General features: G+C 32.5%; 1 protein-coding gene across 1 annotated transcript; it reads right to left on the minus strand.

Moving 5' to 3' along the window:
• Positions 1-1,499: 1,499 nt before the first annotated feature.
• Positions 1,500-17,284, minus strand: LOC134686477 (uncharacterized). The gene is made up of 6 exons (XM_063546144.1): positions 17,172-17,284; positions 11,789-11,857; positions 11,183-11,566; positions 10,345-10,452; positions 3,297-3,387; positions 1,500-2,103 (listed from the first exon to the last, which is right to left on the minus strand). Exons 1-6 carry the CDS (start codon positions 17,251-17,253, stop codon positions 1,623-1,625), a joined length of 1,215 nt encoding a protein of 404 aa, XP_063402214.1. The 5' UTR covers positions 17,254-17,284; the 3' UTR covers positions 1,500-1,622.
• Positions 17,285-18,999: the final 1,715 nt, after the last annotated feature.

The raw sequence follows: 18,999 nt of genomic DNA on the forward strand, positions 1-18,999 counted from the left end.
GAGCATTTTGCAGAATCTATTTTTTCAGAATAAAATGACAAATTTGTGACTTGAAATATTCTACAGGATAGCTGTACGTGAATGAAAGTTTGTAATACTGGTTTCCGAACATAAGCTGTACAGAGAATGAAGTTTAAAAAAATGTAACGAATAAAGCTTAGTGCGAATATGATAAAAACTCAACAGCTTTTGCATAAATGGCAGCAAGTAATTTATAGAAACATCATGGAGAGTTGACGGTGTATAATAACAATGACCATGACTGCGATTACGTCGTGGAATAAGTTTTAACATTCACTGAGCTTCAGGAAGGAATACCTTAACTATCAACTTTGCCATTGCAACCATACGGTGTGTCAGTTCAATATTGTCGAATCCAGTATTCTTTTTTTTTCTACGAAAAGGCGTTGCAAAATTAGGATTATTAGTCCCGTGGTATATTTTTTCGATGATGCGAACTTGCATAGACTGGTTAAGAATGTCGCTTGCATCGTGGTTGATTTGTGGTCTTTGGCCACACATATTTTTGTTCAGCCTTCCTGTCGATTCACCGACGTATACCAATTCGTCAAGGTTTCACTGCAATCCGAAGACGATATTTATGTTATAGATTTACAATAGACCACTTTCGAGTTCATCCGTCACCGGAAAAAACTCGTCAATTATACGCGCCTTTATGACGTCATTTTACAGATAGAGAGGATCGCCTGTATCCCTGCAATATCAACGTTCATCAAGCGTCTTAGTGATCGTCGTTGTGCAGGATAAACTAGAAATAATTATTGTTCTGTAGGTACTTAATGGCAATTCCCTAATGACAGCAGTGTTGATTGTCAATTTAGTTCGTTCAATATAGAATTATAGTTTTTAAACCACTCGCTCAACATAGGAATGTAAGTAACGACGCCCCATAACGCACAACTGACGCTCACTAAAACCAGAGTTTTTGATGGAAATGCATCGAACTCGAAAGTTGTCTATTGAGATCATCGTAACATGAGGGAAAAAAAAGACTTTTATAGCTGACTATGCGGTATGAGCTTTGCTCATTGTTGAGGGCCGTACGGTGACCTATAGTTGTTAATGTTAATGTTTGTGTCATTTTGGTATTTTATGGATAGTTGTCTCATTGGCAATTATACCACATCTTCTTTTTTATATTTTCAGTTAAATTGCTAGAGAATCGTAGCAGCTTCAAGGACTTGCAGAATCGTCATTATGCAGGTTAGTCTATTTTCAATTTTAGAAATAATTTATGTTCCTTAAGTACCACGAGCACGTTATCTGAATTCCCGTATGACTGAAGAGAGAGCCATCAACAAAACAACATCAATAGAAACAGACAGAATATTTCAGATTTTCATAGGAATTATACAAACTTCAATCCCATGTAAAATAATCGATATAAATTACTTGATTTTTTACCTGATTTTTATCATTATCATGACTGTTAGGAAGACTAATCATTTTCAAAGTTTTGTTTACATTAAAATTGCTAGGTTAACATTCAAGTGTCGCGTATAGATAATATCTATTTGAAAGTATGTGAATTCAGTGAAGAAACTGCTAAAGTACTAGGTTGGCCTAATATCAACTCCTTTATTTTATGCATACAAAGTCTTTCATTTTTTATCAATGATAGCATACTCCACATTGCTATCATTTGGAGCAGAAATATGTTTAATATTTTGGTCAGTTCTTCCGCTTTTGTCAACAACCGCATACTCGACATAACTGTCTTCAGTCACGTGTTTTAAGGTATTACTTGTCTCTTTTTCAGGTCTTTGGGTTTCTGATCTAGGTGTGGTGGCGGATTTTGACTTAATTCTATTGTCAGGTTTTGAACCATCTAACCCGTGTATGTTAACTATATCAATGGAGCTATAGTTTCCACCATCTACACTGTTATCGCTACCTAAGTTCTGTATCCCAGTTCTTTTTTGTTTTCCCTCTAACTCAACAGTATGATAATCCCCTTCCATGATGTCTTGGTGTTCAGATGAATTGTATAAAGTGTTATATTTTAATCCGTCAGAATCATTATTAGTGCAATCTACTTCTGTTTGTTTTTCAGCACCATTCATATCTTTATTACCTTTTCGCCTACATAAAATGTAAAAAAAAACCCAGCTAAAAGAAATAGTACCATTTTCACGACATACCTAGTTAACGCATACATTGCCTTTAAAGTTATACATAACAAAAACTATTGCAAATTACTTTAACAGATTAAAAATAAACACGTAAAGGTAAAAAGAGAGATATTTTAAGAAAACTCCTCCCCTTGTGATCATATCCTTGTGCAAATCAAATTTTTTTTCTTGTCTTTGCAGTTGCTGGCTCATTTTGTTGTATCCATATCATATCCTACAATTTATATATTAATTTTCAAGTACAATGCATTGGAGCCTATATGATATATAATGGTTAAGCCAATTCCCGCTGTATCAAACTGTTCATCCACAAAGCATCAAACCATTTGTTCAATAGAATCCTTTGTTTTGTTTGTTCTTGAATTGTCTTTTATTAAATATTAACAAGCGTTTTAGCTTTCATATATTAGTTGCATTTTTGGTCTATGACGAACTTTAAGAGTTTTAAATGCTCACTATGTAATATCATCATACTGCATTTAAATATAAAATTAAATGTGTAATCAAATAGTTTGCAAACATGCACATACTGAAACCTTACAAACCATCCGACATTCATACATTAAAATGAGTAATAATTTCTTTAAAGGGGAAATAAAAAATTATAATTAAATAACTAGAATACTGAATATTTATTCACTCGATAAAATTACTGTCGAATTTAAGAGATCTACATGTATACCTGGTTTTAGCATACTTGACTTTTACCTCAAATAAAATATTTCTTCATCTACCTGATGATTATGATAGGTGTCACTACAAAAAAAATCAATAACCACAACACCAAGAACGTTGGGTGTTGAACTAGTTTGAAGGCACCATACATACCTTAATATTGGACTGTGGTATTACCATACGACATTGTTTGTTGTGCAGATGAATTGTATGTCGATGAGTAGACAAATAGTTTGCAAAGATGCACATACTGAAACCTTACAAACCACCCGACATTCAATACCTTTCACACATCATATATTATTTTTTGTATACATTAAAATGAGTAATAATGTTTTAAAGGGGACATATAAAATAATATTAGAATAACTAGAATTTCAGTCGCAGTTAGGGTTACGAAACAAGAGATCTGTACCTGGTTTTAGACAACTGGACCTTCATCTTAGATAAATTTTCTATTCATCTTACCTGATGATTATAATAGCTATTGTTACAAACAAAGCAATAACCACAACAGCAGAACCTACACCGATGCCAATATACAGTGCTGAATTTGTATCTACAAAATATACTGAAACATTATCGTTCTATTTGTACGTTCTTGTTTTTTTTTACAAATTGAAATGTATATAATATAAATAACATGCATTGAATTGACCAGTGTCGAAAACATACGGTGTGTTAAGTGATGACATAACTTCATAAAACACGCAGTTAAACATGTTGAAATAGTAATTAGAAAAATAATGTATGTTTAGTTTAACATCATAAAGTATTTGTGAACGAATCCATGGTGCACTCATAATTTGCAGAAAATATTACTAGCAATAAGAGCGAACAGGTGAAATTCAATGTCAATTCAAGGGGAATATTAAACACAGTCACTATTGAATCCTCACCATCATCTTTGATTTAGATGTGGGATACATATTTATGACATGACAGCCAAACTAGTCCTAATAGTATGAAACAAAAAGAAGCAACGAGGTTTACATAAAAAAAAGGTAAAGGTGTCCAAAAGGTTTAATCGTCTCGGTCTCTCAAGACAATGCAATATCCTAATTATTTACGAGCATTAATACTACCTCATGTATCAACAAAATCTTTATCTAAAAAAATACAACCCTGAACTCATGGTACCTTGTTTTATATTAGAACTAAAAAACAAAAAAAATGATATTTTACCAATACTTTAAGGCGACGAAATAAAATAGATAGCATCATTAGAAATGTAGATTCCATCTTAAACTTAAGGTTTTCCTTCGAAAGAAATCACATCGTTTTCTTTAAAAGACTTAAAACACTATTAAGTTGGAGAACGTAGGGCAAATATTATAATAACAAAAATTAGAACTTATATTCCACTATTAATTATGAGAAATTCACCTTTTATACAAAATACTGTTTGTCCCGTCTTTATATCTTAGTAGTTTACTAGATATAAACGAGTGGTGACAATAAGGACCTTATGATTATCTAGTCGAAATATAAGTGCAAATTAATCGTCATCATACTTAAACCATTGTGGTGACGTCAGCCCATTCATTTACCGTGGATTCTTTTTCTAGAATCAACGCTTCCTAAATTCGTCGCTGAAATGGACTCACTTTTTGTCATTCTTTTGTTTCCTTTGTGTGCCTAATTACATTAAGGTTGAATTGGCCAATTTTACTGATTTATGTTCAGTAATGGAATTATTTTAAAAACTTACCTTTAATTTTTGTAATTTATATATGCCTGCACTCGGAGTCGAACCCGTCCATGAATTCTCTTCATTGTCACTTACATCAACACATCGACGAAACATCTCGGCTACCAATTGGTTACGATTCAATTGTCTAATTCATATGTATAAATTGAATATTTGATATACATCGGTACAACGGACACACGTAGATTGTACCTTTATATATACAATAATAGGCAATCATATAGTATGAGTTGGTAGCCGCGAGGTTTCATGGAAATGCTCAATGAGTTAGAACTTGTCGGCTTATGTTCGAATCTTGTTTTGTTTTTTCCCTGTTCTCGACTTTTCCTGGTTTGTTCCTTGTTTATTAAGTGATTTTGGATATTTTGTTTAATAAAAGCGAGTTTGGTCGTTTATTGTTGGATGATTGTTATCTATTCTACATGTTTAAAACGGAAATGTTAACATTATAGGTGTCTATTTTTGTTTTATAAATCAATATAGTATGATTACATTTGTTTATTCACAAATTCCAATGCTAGAAAATCGTGATGTAGGTAATGAGACTTCTTGTTAGAAATTACGGACACATGCTTTATATATATGCCATATATATATGTTTTTTGTCAAGTTGTTGTCCCAGGCTTTGACACATTCCCCAATTTTATTAGAAATAAGATCAAATAAATTATTTTGTCAAAACATATAATGTTCAGATGCCTGATAAATGAAAATCTTTAAGGGCAGACGTTATGTGTACAACATGTATTTGTATTGTTTTAACCATAATGATTTAAATGTAATATATGATATATTGTAATGCATCGTTTGTCACGATAACATGGTTATTTAAACTCACTAACAATACCTTCTAATTAAGAATAGGCTTTAATTTTGAAAAGACATTATCACAATAGTTTAAGTTATAGATACAATGGATAAGCGTTGATTCATGAAAAACAAACCATTCGCCCTGCGGGCTCATGGTTTCTTTTTCAAGAATCAACGCTTATCCATTGTATCTATATCACGTATTCTTTTTATTCTGACTAGACTGAGGTATGAAAAAATAATAAAAAATCATATAAAGTGATTTACCTGGGGAAAAACCATAATAAATTTAGTATCTTATTTTTAAATTTCTAATTTCTTCCTGATTTCCATCAAATTTCGAGTATATTTTAGATTAGCAAAGTATTGCACGACCTAAGAACAACTTTAAATTTGCTGAATTAAGTAAATATAGATTTATTGACTGAGCACCATACTTCGCAATGGTAATTTAATTCGAAAACTGCATATTTATGTTTAACTTTATCATTTTCATAAACACGGTTAAATTTAACACGGTACACATTATGACGTAAATTATTGTGACATCATTAGATGAACAACCGTATGTTTTTCTTTTATATTACTTATAGTTTAACTAATCGTCGTATTTGAATATAAAAAAATAAGACAACGCGTGACCGAGCGACGCATGGATTAAACGAGTGCGCAGCACGAGTTTAATCCATAGCGGCGTTCGGTCACAAGTTGTCTTATTTTTGATATTCAAATACGGCGATTAGTTATACTTTTTATTACATTGTCAAATTGATTTTTTTTTTGAAATTAATGTAGAAAATGTAAGGAACTATATGTTTTCCCTACGCATGTTTTGTTTCGACGTTATCGATGTCTTGACAACGCCTATTGTTGTATGACGTCAGAGAGTGAAATAACCACGTTTATTACACATGTGAAATTATCGGTTTTTATCTAACTGGGAAATCAATGTTATTCATTGCAACCAATGTAATGAATAATTTATGTATTTCCATACATAATGTGCAAATTTGAAATAGTTGTCTCCCATTAATTTCCTTAGGCCAACACCTGGTCTTTTGTCCATTAACTCTTAGTCAAAATTCAACCTTGAAAAAAATCTGGAATTGTATTCTTCGTCCCATGACAGCCTTAATCAAGTTTGAATATTTATGTCAAATTTTACGAAAATTGAAATCAATCTTGTCTTACGTATGATTCGTCAACTCGTAAAATAGTTCTAATACTAATATTTCTGTAAACTAACTACACTCGTTACTTAGACACATTAATTGTTTGCGTGTGAGGATGTTAGATATTTCAAAATTTGTTATAAATTTTATATGAACAAAATTTAATTCGGGGTCATATGAGTACAAAACTTCTCACAATGCTTCGGTTATATATTTACAGCTGTTTGACTACTTTGTGAACACGTCGAATCTTCCTTACATGAAGCAGTCGTGTATTGAATGGCAGCATTTATCGTTTGTTGTGTTTTTTTTATGTTGTACTGTGTTCTTAAAATACGTTTCTAGATTCATTTGGTTTTAAAGGAGAATAATAGTACATAATTTTAACATATAACCTTTTCTATTGGATTCTGAACGGCAATTATAAACACATACAATCCAATAGAAAGTAATATATCTAATTTATTTTAAATTCTAATGAGATTTCATGAAACATGTATAGCATTTCTGCGTTTGCTCAAAGTCGGAACCTCTGTATGAGTGAAAGTCAGAGAGCACTCTGGAATTTATCTATACCTGATTGTGCCGAGATAAATAGCGCAATGATGTCATTTACGGGGACAAAATTCTATTCGTCAGATAAGCATAAAGAAGATGGTGTAAGTCGTCAAAAAAGGGATACTAAAGATACAATGATATTTGCTTCCTTTCTGGAGGAGAGAAACCCGTTTATTGAAGAAGAGGGTATGAGAAACATAGAGACGGGTGTATCAGCAACATCAGATGTGAATGCAGATAGAGCTAAAGATATTGGACTCCGTATATTAAAATCAATGGAAGGTAACTGTGTATCAAATTTCACTTTCAAAAGAAAACACCAAGCCATTACACTTCAAGACAAACCTATTTGCGTAAATGTAGAGCCTGAAATAGCAACAATAGACCCACAAATTCTATTTCAAAGATTTATCGTAGCTGCAGACAGTATCTATGAAGACAAATCAGAAATATTTAGTTATGAACTATCTAGTCAACCAAGTTCTATGTTTGATTCGTCCGGATTTATGAGGACAGCATCAAAGTTAACTCTAGCGGATGCGATTTGGAATCTTGGAGTCTGCACCACTGAATATATAGATACTGTTTACAGTTATGTTGTTGATGGCGAATCACTTATGCATAACATACCGTGGAAAAGTGGGTTAACATTTGGAGAAATCTGTAAAAGATACGCTGATTTTGTAAAGTGTAATGGAACAAGTTCAGTCGTTGTTGTATTTGATGGATACGTATCTGGTCCTGATACGAAGGATGCAATGCATCTTAAGCGAACTAAAGGAATCTTCGGGACAAAGATAACATTTACAGAGACAACGCCTTTTAGGTCAAAGAAGCAAACATTTCTGGCTAACAATGAAAATAAACAGAACTTTATTGAAATGCTGAGTAAAAAGATGCATTCCAATGGTATTGAAACGAAACATGCCTCAGCAGATGCAGATGTCCTCATCGCTAAAACTGCAGTGGAATCGTCCATTTCACACCCAAAAATACTCCTGTGTGAAGATACTGACCTGTTGGTACTTCTGTTGTACTATTACAATTTTGGATCTAAAAATCTTATCTTCAAACCAAATCATGATAAAAAGACTAAGTCAAAAATATGGGACATAAATAAAACGAAAGTCGTTCTTGGACAAGACATGTGCAAAGTCCTTCCGATCATTCACGCAATAAGTGGTTGTGATACGACATCAAAGTTGTATGGTGTAGGGAAGGTAGCTACGTTAAAGAAATTCATAGATAGTCCAAAATTAAAAGAACTTGGTGAGGTCTTTTTGAAAGAGTCTCTTGTTGAAGAAGTCAAGAATGCCGGGGAAAAAGTAATCACGTTTTTGTACGGAGGTGTTCCGCACGAGGCACTTGACATTCTCAGATATGAAAAGTTTGCAAACCGAGTTCTAACTTGCAAAGAAGTGATTCAAATACACACTCTACCACCAACTACTGAAACTGCTACATTTCACAGCTTAAGAGCATATTTCCAAGTTCAGACATGGATTGGAGGAGAAGAGATAGATCCTTGTAATTTCGGTTGGTTAATCGTTAATGGAAAACTGATGCCTATTAAGACTAAAGACAACCCGCTCCACAAAGACTCCTTTCAATCATACGTTGCAACTGTAAGACTTATTGTGATACTCGTCGCATCACATGTCGAAAACACGGTTTAGAATGTAATATCTCATTTGGTGAATGTCGTGGTTAGAGCTGTATGAATTCAAGCATGCTGACATTGATGTAGAATCTAACGAACTTTTCTCAGACTCAAGTTAAAAACTGTTATTATTATACATTGTTGTCAGGTACATATTTTGTACGTCAAGGATGCAACTACTTAAAATGTCCTTTTATTTTATCAGTTTGAAGATATACTACTGTTTTAAATAAGCTCTATATCGTTCTTTTCAATCACAAAAATTCAATCACTTTTAAAAAAAAAATCTATAGCGTGTTTTATTAAAGTACATTTTACACTGAAAAACAGTTTAAGTTTCAGTTTTCTGTAATTTTTCATTAAAAAGTTACTTTTTAACCCAAAAATTTGGATGTTTACTAAACAGTAAAGATGATCATCGTATTGTGAGGTAACATACTGTCTAAAAAATGTTTAAAAATCGACTTGTTTCTGCTTTGACTATCAGTGATGATTAATTTCCAGTTTTTAGCGATTTTTTTAGCAAAAATACAGTTTTTAACCCAAATATTTCCATTTTTTAATAGATTTTTCTTAAAATATTGTCTCTTATATAAGAAATCCGTATAGCTGTTCTCTTACATTTAAGTCATGTCTTATATTTTTGTCAGTATAATAAAATATAAGAAATTTCCAGTTTTCAGCGATTTTTGTGCAAAAACACATATTTTGACCCCAAAATCAGCGAAAATTAGCCGATCGTTTTCTGTCGATTTTTTATATGATCAATAGGATATAACAATAGATCGAATTTTACCAAGAAACCTTTTGTTGCAATTAGTTTGGGGTTGGTAATTTTTTTTAGCTAGATTGACTGGACTACTGGCTTTGTTTGTATTGTCTGTATTTTGATTTGCATTCATTAATATATTAAGAGCGTAGTTTGACATCAATTTTTACTAAACTATTACATAATTTTATTATGGGGTAAGCAGGTGATGACCTCTTCCGGGTGCAGAATATTATCGCTGCGTTGAAGAACTATTGGTGTCCCTCGGCTTTTATCTGCTCTATGATCGGTAGTTGTCTTTTTGATAGGATACCCATTTTCATTCTCAATTTTATTGGATGCTTTTTTGTATTGTTGATTCTTACGCCAAAATACAACAAACAGCGATGACTTAATGGAGAAAGATGCTTGTATTATATTCGTGTGTCAGTTAGTCGATACTCCGAGATTTATTCGCAACAACGTTTTCGACATTCAATGACGCATTTAAAAAATTGCCATCAAAATAAGCTTCCCGAACATTTAATTGCGACTAATATCAAGCACAGAGTGCTTAAACGTCTCCCAAATTGATGTTTTGACACTTATGTTCTAGCTATACTTATGTTGGTGTCAACTTAACCCATTATTTACAAACAAATAATTGTTTAGTCTTAGTTTGATTGATTAATCAATTGTCTTTATATATTATTGAAACATACTTGTTTCGGTCACATGAGGACAAACATGCATCCTTTTCATTTGAGAGAAAGCAAATCATAAATATAACCATTAATTTTGATAATATTCTATATCTAGTTATATACATATATCTGTATGTACACAATAAGCTTTACCTGATACAGGCGTGTCCTGAATAGTAGCATTGGTCTTTTGTTTTGGTGTTTCCATATTAGGACGAAAGCAGTTTATTTCTATACCTAAGTTTTCTCCAGGATTGTGATCTAAAATTCACTTCATGGTTCATTTGGTTTTGAGGTAAAAATACAGATCTTTTCACAAATATTTTTTCTATTTGATTTTGAACGACAATTGTAATAAATACTATCCACAACGAATAAATGCCGATTTGAATAAATCATATTATAAAATTGTATGAAACCTGTATATGGTGTGTTTTATTATTTTTGTTTCTAGATTTAAACACAACCAACCGCGTGGCTAGCTGAAACACGATTACTTAAGTAGGTTGTACATGACATGCCATCATTACACCGTGTTTTAGTTAGAATATTTTTGTTTTAGTTGACGGTCTGCACAGGTTATCTTTTGTAAAACATTCATTTATATCACATAGTCGATAAAGTATAAATGAAGTTTGTGAGCACCGCGAAGGGATTTAACCTCTCTTTTTTTTATTTATGAATGTACCATGATAAAGACCATGTGCTTGAATAAATATTTTCTTTTTTTTTTGTTGTTGCTGGTTCTTCTGGTCTTTTGTACAGTTCTGTTCTCATGGTATGATCTGATATACATATGTGTTCTCTTAATAATAGATAGTTTTGATTTTAAGGCATTTTGTATATTTGTTGACCATTATTATTTTTTCAACAGTGTTTTTGTATTCTTTGGTTGAACATAAAAGAAGTGGTATGATAACCCATGAAACAAATATCCACGAAAGATTATAGGCCATCATGTAAGAAACTTAAAATTTGTATCAGTACGTACGTCGATATATTTGCATGCAATATCCTCTTGTGAAAGTACCATTAATCACTCTAGATCGCAGATGAAGAATTCCATTTGTTCTAAGAGATATAGAGCGAGATTGTGTTCCTTCTGTGCATTCTACAGGATATGCATTATCAGGAAATCCTTCAGGAATTTTGTAGTCTGTAACAATGGCCAGACCACATGCCTGCTTCTCTGGAGCTGCTATTGTATTTGAATCATACTTCCTCATATATATAGTATATAAACTAGTCTGATTTTGTAATGCAACTTCACATGTACATCCATCTTGTTGGGTCCGTACACGTAATGATACACTGTCTACTGTTGTACCTCCATTTTTATCTCCCTCTGTTACATACTGTGTTGTGCACATGTCCGCTTGCAATAGAATACAATAATATATATATATACTCGAATAAGAGAAAACTTGTGCATTTCGTGTTTGTCTTACTGCAGTTATTTTACAACTGAGTACCCTTTTCTATCATATTTGTTCAGACTGAACAAATTTTAAGAATAAGAAAAATAAAAAATTGAAGACATAGTGGAAACGTTTCAAATGGTTGTCTTTCAAAAATCGACAATGTTATCGTCACCTACCTATTGTTGATTTAGGAGTAACATTAGGACATGGATTTGGAACTGTTTGTAGGTGAACAATTTGTATATCTGAAATAAATAAAAAAACTAATTGCTAATATTAAATTGATGGCCAATAATGGTACATACTTGCAATAGGTTATCAAAAAATTGCCTAGTATTTCACAATATGAGGATCTGGTGGGGTATAGAGAAAAGAAAACAATAAGTAAAATAATAAAACAAAATAGAAAAATGGGATGTTAAAATAAATAGAATAGAACGAAATGAAGTGAATGAAGGTCATAAACATTGATTTCATATTTCTACAAAGGTTTGGGATTTATCACATGTTTTGCTTTAACTTAACATAAGCGGGTGATGCATACATGAACATGTTTGTTATTTAAGGTTTGTTGATTTTTATGACCAAACACATTATTAAATTGACATTTAACATTCACATATATAGAGAAAGCCAGTGTTCTGTAAATATTTGCATGTCGGGTTGCCAGTGATATATGGTATGATTTAGAAAGGAAAAGGACAATGAAAACAAGGCCGAGGCATTCTCATAAGGATACATAAGAATGGGGGATACTTGGATAGCAAATATACACCAAAAAAGAAAGACTTTTGGCATACATAATATCTGAAGTTAACATACATGTCGTATTATCGATTTCCATCGGAATAGACATAATTTGAGAAATTAACGGGGAGTGGCAAAATAAAGACAACAGTTGTATACCGTTTATCAAAATTCATAAATCGAATGAACGAACAAATCCGGTTTACCAACTAAAATTTAGGGAACCACATCAAATATAAGAGGAGAACTACGACACAACAGAAACGCAACACTTAAATGTAACACAAACTAAAACGAACTATAATATAACAATGGCCCTTTTCCTGACTTGGTACAGGACATTTTTGTGGCTAGCCAAACCTCGCCCTTTATGGAAATGTTGAATATAACACCTAAAATGGCACTCACTGTGATTTGAAAGAATAAAAGAACATTAAGGACACATAATTATGCAAATAAACAATATAGTACATTTCGACAACGAAACATCAGAAACACTGAATTAAAAAAAAACTATGGACAATGGAACGCACACATACACAAAGTATACGATAACAATTGTTAAAAAAAAAGAGATGCACAAAACAAAATTCATTCCCTTGTGAAAAGATAAAGCGAAATATTTGTAATGTTTTTTTTGTTAAAACAAATTTGACAATACTGAGCTACCTCTTATTTGTTATATTTACAAGAAATCTACCCGGAAATTTGTGTTTAATTATAGTCAATTGTATAAAGATGTTAATATTAGTGAAAATACACCTACTTCATCTAACTGCAGAAATTCCGAATATATTTATGGACCCATGTCCCATGTTATAACAGGAGATCTTAACATCGTTCAAGACCGAGAGTTAAAATCATTCCTCTGTAAAGGACCCAAATATCGTCCCCCGTCAATTATTAATTGGAACTAGTGTCGTAATGTCATCCATGACTCACTCCATACTTACTGTATGAAATGGATAAAACGGGAAAAAGCTGACAACAAATCTTTGGACTCTTTTTTAATTCAGTAATGAAGATAGTTGATATACGTATTCAACATTTTAAAGAACATTTTACTATTAACAATAACCACAATAAACCTATTTCTCGTATCAAACATAAACTAAAATAACTAGCCAAGGACTTTGTTTTTGCCCCGGCCAATAAAGCTGCTAATAATATTATTATTGTTTGACGTTAATTTTACATTGAGGTTCTTTAAAAAGGAAATCACCATTTCACCAACATTCTAACTGACTCCATTTTCAGATAACAAAATCTATAATAAACATAAACTTTTAGCTACCGCTTTACAAGCAGAGCCACATACAATGAAAGTCCCAACTATGTAGTGGCTTCCGAAGCTACACAAAACCCCTTACAAATATAGATTTATTTCGTCTTCAAGTCATTGTTCAACTACTAAATTGTCTATTCTTCTTACCAGCACACTTAGTACAATTAAAAAACCTGATAATAAATTGTTCAAATAAGGCTTTTGAAAATAAATTACTTTTGGAGTGTCAAGAACTCGTTGGAAGTACTTGATAAATTGCATGCTTATATTGGTAAATTTGAGTCTGTTCAAAGTTTTGATTTTTCTACCCTGTATACCACATTGCCTCATTAAGAAAAAATTCACACACCTAATTAAATGGGCATTTAGAAAATCAGAATGTGAATATATGTGTTCAAACTCTTTTAGGACGTTTTTTAGTAGCAATTAACAAAAAAACTATGTTAATTGGACATGCTTTGATACTATATATGCCCTGGAATTTTTACTAGATAATATTTGTGTTCGCTTTGGGGATTCTGTATATCGTCAGATTTTCGGCATTCCAATGGGGACTGACTGTGCACCACTTATTGCGGACCTGTTTTTGTATTGATATGAGTTATACAATTTATGACAAAAATAAGCAAAGACCAATCGAAACAACATCTGATAAACAAATTTGATAATACTTTTAGATATTTGGATGATATTTTGGCTCTCAATAATGACGACTTCAGTATGTATATTAATGAAATCTATCCTGTTGAACTTACTTTAGATAAAGCTAATACAAACAATGATCACTGCCCGTTCCTCGATCTTGATATCTATATCACTAACGGAAAGCTGAATACTAAAATTTATGATAAAAGGGATGATTTTTCATTTCCTCTGGTTAATTATCCATTTTTAGATGGTGACGTTCCCTTGTCACAATCTGACGGTGTTTATAAATCTCAACTTGAACGATTCGCTCGTGTATGTTACAATGTTTTAGATTTTAACGAGAGAAATTTATGTATTACTGAAAAATTATTACACCAGGGTTTTCGATAACACAAACTAGACAAAACATTTACCAAATGTTATCATCGGTATAAGGACATCATTCGTAAATATAGCTCAACATGCAGACTTCTTATACGTTCAGGTATTTCACATCCAATTTTATATGGAAATATTCTTTATAAAGCACAAAGGTGTCAGTATTCACCTCAGAAACTAACAAAACCTTTGAATAGACTTATCAAGAAGGGATATAATTACGATACTGTTGTCAAGTCATTAAAGATTGCATATTTCGGCGTTAATATTGAGTCACTGGTAAGGTCTTTTCATCGACACTAAACACATTTATTCTAAAAACAATTGTTGGCATGACACGGGTTATGTTTTTCTCGTATATGTTATGATGGCATGATACCAAACCCCTAACGGGAAGGATTGTGCCTGATGTTCATATGATGAAATTATAATCTTTCAGTCAGTTTAATTGAAGTCTAGAGCTGGCATGTCAGTTAACTGCTAGTAGTCTGTTGTTATTTATGTATTATTGTAATTTTGTTTATTTTCTTTAGATACATCTTCTGACATCAGACTCGGACTTCTCTTGAACTGAATTTCAATGTGTATTGTTATGCGTTTACTTTTCTACATTGGTTAGTGGTATAGGGGGAGGGGGGATCTCACAAACATGTTTAACCCCGCCGCATTTTTGCGCCTGTCCCAAGTCAGGAGCCTCCAGCCTTTGTTGGTCTTGTACTTTTTTAATTTTAGTTTCTTGTGTACAATTTGGAAATTAGTATGGGTGTTCATTATCACTGAACTAGTATATATTTGTTTAGGGGTCAGCTGAAGGACGCCTCCGGGTGCGGGAATTTCTCGCTACATTGAAGACCTGTTGGTGACCTTCTGCTTGTTTTTTTTGTTGTTGGTCGGGTTGTTGTTTCTTTGACACATTCCCTATTTCCATTCTCAATTTTATTAAGAAAGAAATATCCCATAATATAATAAAGATTCAATATCAAACACATAAATGCGTTTAAAATTTAAGTCTAGTAAGTTATATTTTAGAAGCATGGGTAACAATTTCAATGTGGAATACATAATAATGATAACAGGCATTTATTAAGTATTGTCATGTCGTAAAGTGTGTAACAAAAACCAGATTTCAAAGCATAACAAATCAAAGAGCGCAAAAACTGATTATTTGCGTTTTTACGATGACCACAACCACAAATCACCCGAACCGAACCAACTGTTTCCCTGGTCTATAACGTTTCATGGTCAAAAATATATAATATTCAATCAATATATTTAAGCATGATGGAACAAAGTGCGGAAAACTTTGTAAGTGAATAGATGATCATGACATGACATGTCGAGTCAAACTATTAAGGCACATGAAAGAAAAGAGCGGAACATTAATTTACCGTACTGACGGATAGACAGACAGAGAGACATACGAACGAATTACCAACTGAAAGTTCCCTTCGACTTTGTCTGTATGGAAATAATAACAAAAACATATAAATCGTTACTTTATAGATCTATTTCAAGAAGGACCCTAGTTTGGATCTAAATTTTTCGGTGGATTTCGTGTTTCGTAGTCTTTCATTTTCTATGTTGTTTCGCGTGTATTTTTTGTCTGTGTCTTAACTTATTATATATAGGGATATATTTTTTACGTCCTATTTTTGGGTTGGAAATAACATCGTTTGGTCGTTTTAGTACCGAACGTGAACAATTCCAGAATATGGCTGTTTTACTGAGTGCGGAGATTTGGCACGCCACAAAACCAGGTTCAACCCACCATTCTTTGCATAAAATGTCCTGTACAGGAATTAATATTGCAGATGTTATCTAATAGTTCGTTTTTATGTTTGATAAATTGTTGTTCGTGTTTTGTTTTTGTTGCACTTCAGTGTTCTAGATCTGTTGCTTGGTTGGCTTCCTCTTAAGGGTAATGTGGTTCCCTCGGTTTTTGTTTGTAACCCGAAATAGTTTTCTCTTATTCGAGTTATGACTTTTGATAAGCGGTATACTACTCTTGCCATTATTTGTTCACACTAATCATTTGGATATTTTGATATATTGTTTAAAAGATGTGTACGATGTCGGAATCTATAAAAGATAAGGAGATAATATGAACTGAAAAAAATATCCGCGATACATATCAAAGCTACGATTGATAAACCTAGTCAACAATGGTGGATTGGTCCCATGGTTGAAGATTGACACAGATATTTGTGAGCGACATTGAGTTTTTAAAGCAGATACATTGTAGTTCAAAATGTGATACACATATAACAATTCTAAGTTAATTATGACATTGATGTGTCAGTATCTTGTGCGATCAGAAGTAGTATTTGACGTGTTACAGTTTGTTTAGTTTGTATATTTCAATTGAAATTCATACTGCAATATTTTTTGTCGCTGTTTTATTCAAGACACACACACTGATTACTTCCTTTATCATTGGTTTGAATATCCTATCAAAATTCTGAATAGTAACCATAAATTTCTATCATTAAAATTGTATTTACCTGTTACTGTTAGAAGTACACATATCCAGGAGAAAAGGATAGATTTGATGTACACCATTATGTTTTCGTCATAGCATGTCATTTGTCTATTTATGTCTTAAATCTTACGGAAGTTTTAAATACATTGTAAACAGTAATGTACATGTTTTAACAGTTGAGTGATTTTGATTGTGGTTGATTTAAATATGCCACATACCAGGAGTGGATCATTTTCAATACCTTTTTAACACGTTTGACATTTGATCGATGTTAAGATACAATAAAATCCCATCAAACGTATAAAGGATACATGAACGTTACTATGAAGTATTTCAGATCATTCAATGCATATAAATGTATTTGTATTTCTATATAACTGCATAGCATACGACTAACTCACACAGTGTGAAACTATGTTTCAAATGAAAAGTCTCCACTTAATAAAGGCAATTGCTATAATATATTTTACTATAACAAGGGGTACAATCAAAATCACGTTATGGATATACACACACCGGAAGTTACAGTCGAACTCGCCGCTTGAAAGGTTAGTAGTTGCATTATCTTGTTTATATCAATTAAATTTTGATTAATAAGTTGGCACACCGAATGCCGGATAGTATGTAGTTTTAAAATACACAATTGTTTTTGCTAGAAAGCGTGCAGTTATTGCAAACACCTCAACACAGTTCCAAATTTTCGACGGATAACTGTGTCGAAGTGTTAGCATTAACTGCACGCTTTCCAGCAAGGATAATTGTGTATTTCAAAACTAGATAGTATCCGACATTCGGTGCACTTTCTTATTTATTAAATTTTATTGATATACATGTAAACAAGTGAATACGACTACTTACTTTTCAAGCGGTCTGCTCGACTGTTACTTCCGGTGTGTGTATATCTATCACGTGATATTGATTGTACTCCTTGTATAAACCTTTCATATATTGCTTATCCTAAAGTTTTATTATGTGTAGTCTATATTTCTTTTAAACAACAACAATCACAAACTCGATAAACTGAAGAAAAAATCTGTTATTGATAAAACTTTTATTTGATAAACATGCAATCCTTCCTTTAATGACCATCGAAATCTAATAAGATGAAGAAATATACAAACAATACTGCCAAAGGCCTCCAGATTATTTTATTGAATAACATTATATCGATTACGTTTAATCAGGTGCGAAATACCAAAAAAGATCTTCGGACTGCCCTATACCTATACGCAAAAAAGGAAGTAGAAGTAAAAGTTTTATTTATGTAATAATAAGACGATATTTGTAGATGTCAACAACTGTCATAAGTGACCCAATTTTGCTCTGAAATCGTCATTTTGTATATCATCGTATTGTTATGCATTTACTTTTCTACACTGGTTAGAGGTATAGGGGGAGGGTTGATATCTCACAAACATGTTTAACCCCGCCGCATTTTTGCGCCTGTCCCAAGTCAGGAGCCTCTGGCCTTTGTTAGTCTTGTATTATTTAAAATTTTAGTTTCTTGTGTACAATTTGGAAATTAGTATGGCGTTCATTATCACTGAACTAGTATATATTTGTTTAGGGGCCAGCTGAAGGACGCCTCCGGGTGCGGGAATTTCTCGCTACATTGAAGACCTGTTGGTGACCTTCTGCTGTTGTATTTTTTTATTTTGGTCGGGTTGTTGTCTCTTTGACACATTCCCCATTTCCATTCTCAATTTTATTTTGATTTGAAAAAAATCTCGGAACGATGGTGATTCCGTCATTTAAGTTTATCAGAAAGAATTCCAATTTATCCACTGCGATAAATTCCCCTCGGTTCATACATTTTGATAGCATTTAACTATTATTTGCAAGTCTTTGTC

The sequence above is a fragment of the Mytilus trossulus genome, chromosome 10 (genome assembly GCF_036588685.1).
Source record: "Mytilus trossulus isolate FHL-02 chromosome 10, PNRI_Mtr1.1.1.hap1, whole genome shotgun sequence".
Taxonomy (NCBI): Eukaryota; Metazoa; Mollusca; class Bivalvia; order Mytilida; family Mytilidae; genus Mytilus; species Mytilus trossulus.

Bases quoted from the DNA above. Each gene is read 5' to 3' on its own strand.
- LOC134686477 (XM_063546144.1), bottom strand. From the start codon at position 17,253: ATGACATGCTATGACGAAAACATAATGGTGTACATCAAATCTATCCTT. The intron at 11,858-17,171 runs GTAAATACAATT...TATTTATTTCAG, and splicing joins TGTACTTCTAACAGTAACAG to ATATACAAATTGTTCACCTA. The intron at 2,104-3,296 runs GTAAGATGAATA...CATTTTATGTAG, and splicing joins ATAGCTATTATAATCATCAG to GCGAAAAGGTAATAAAGATA.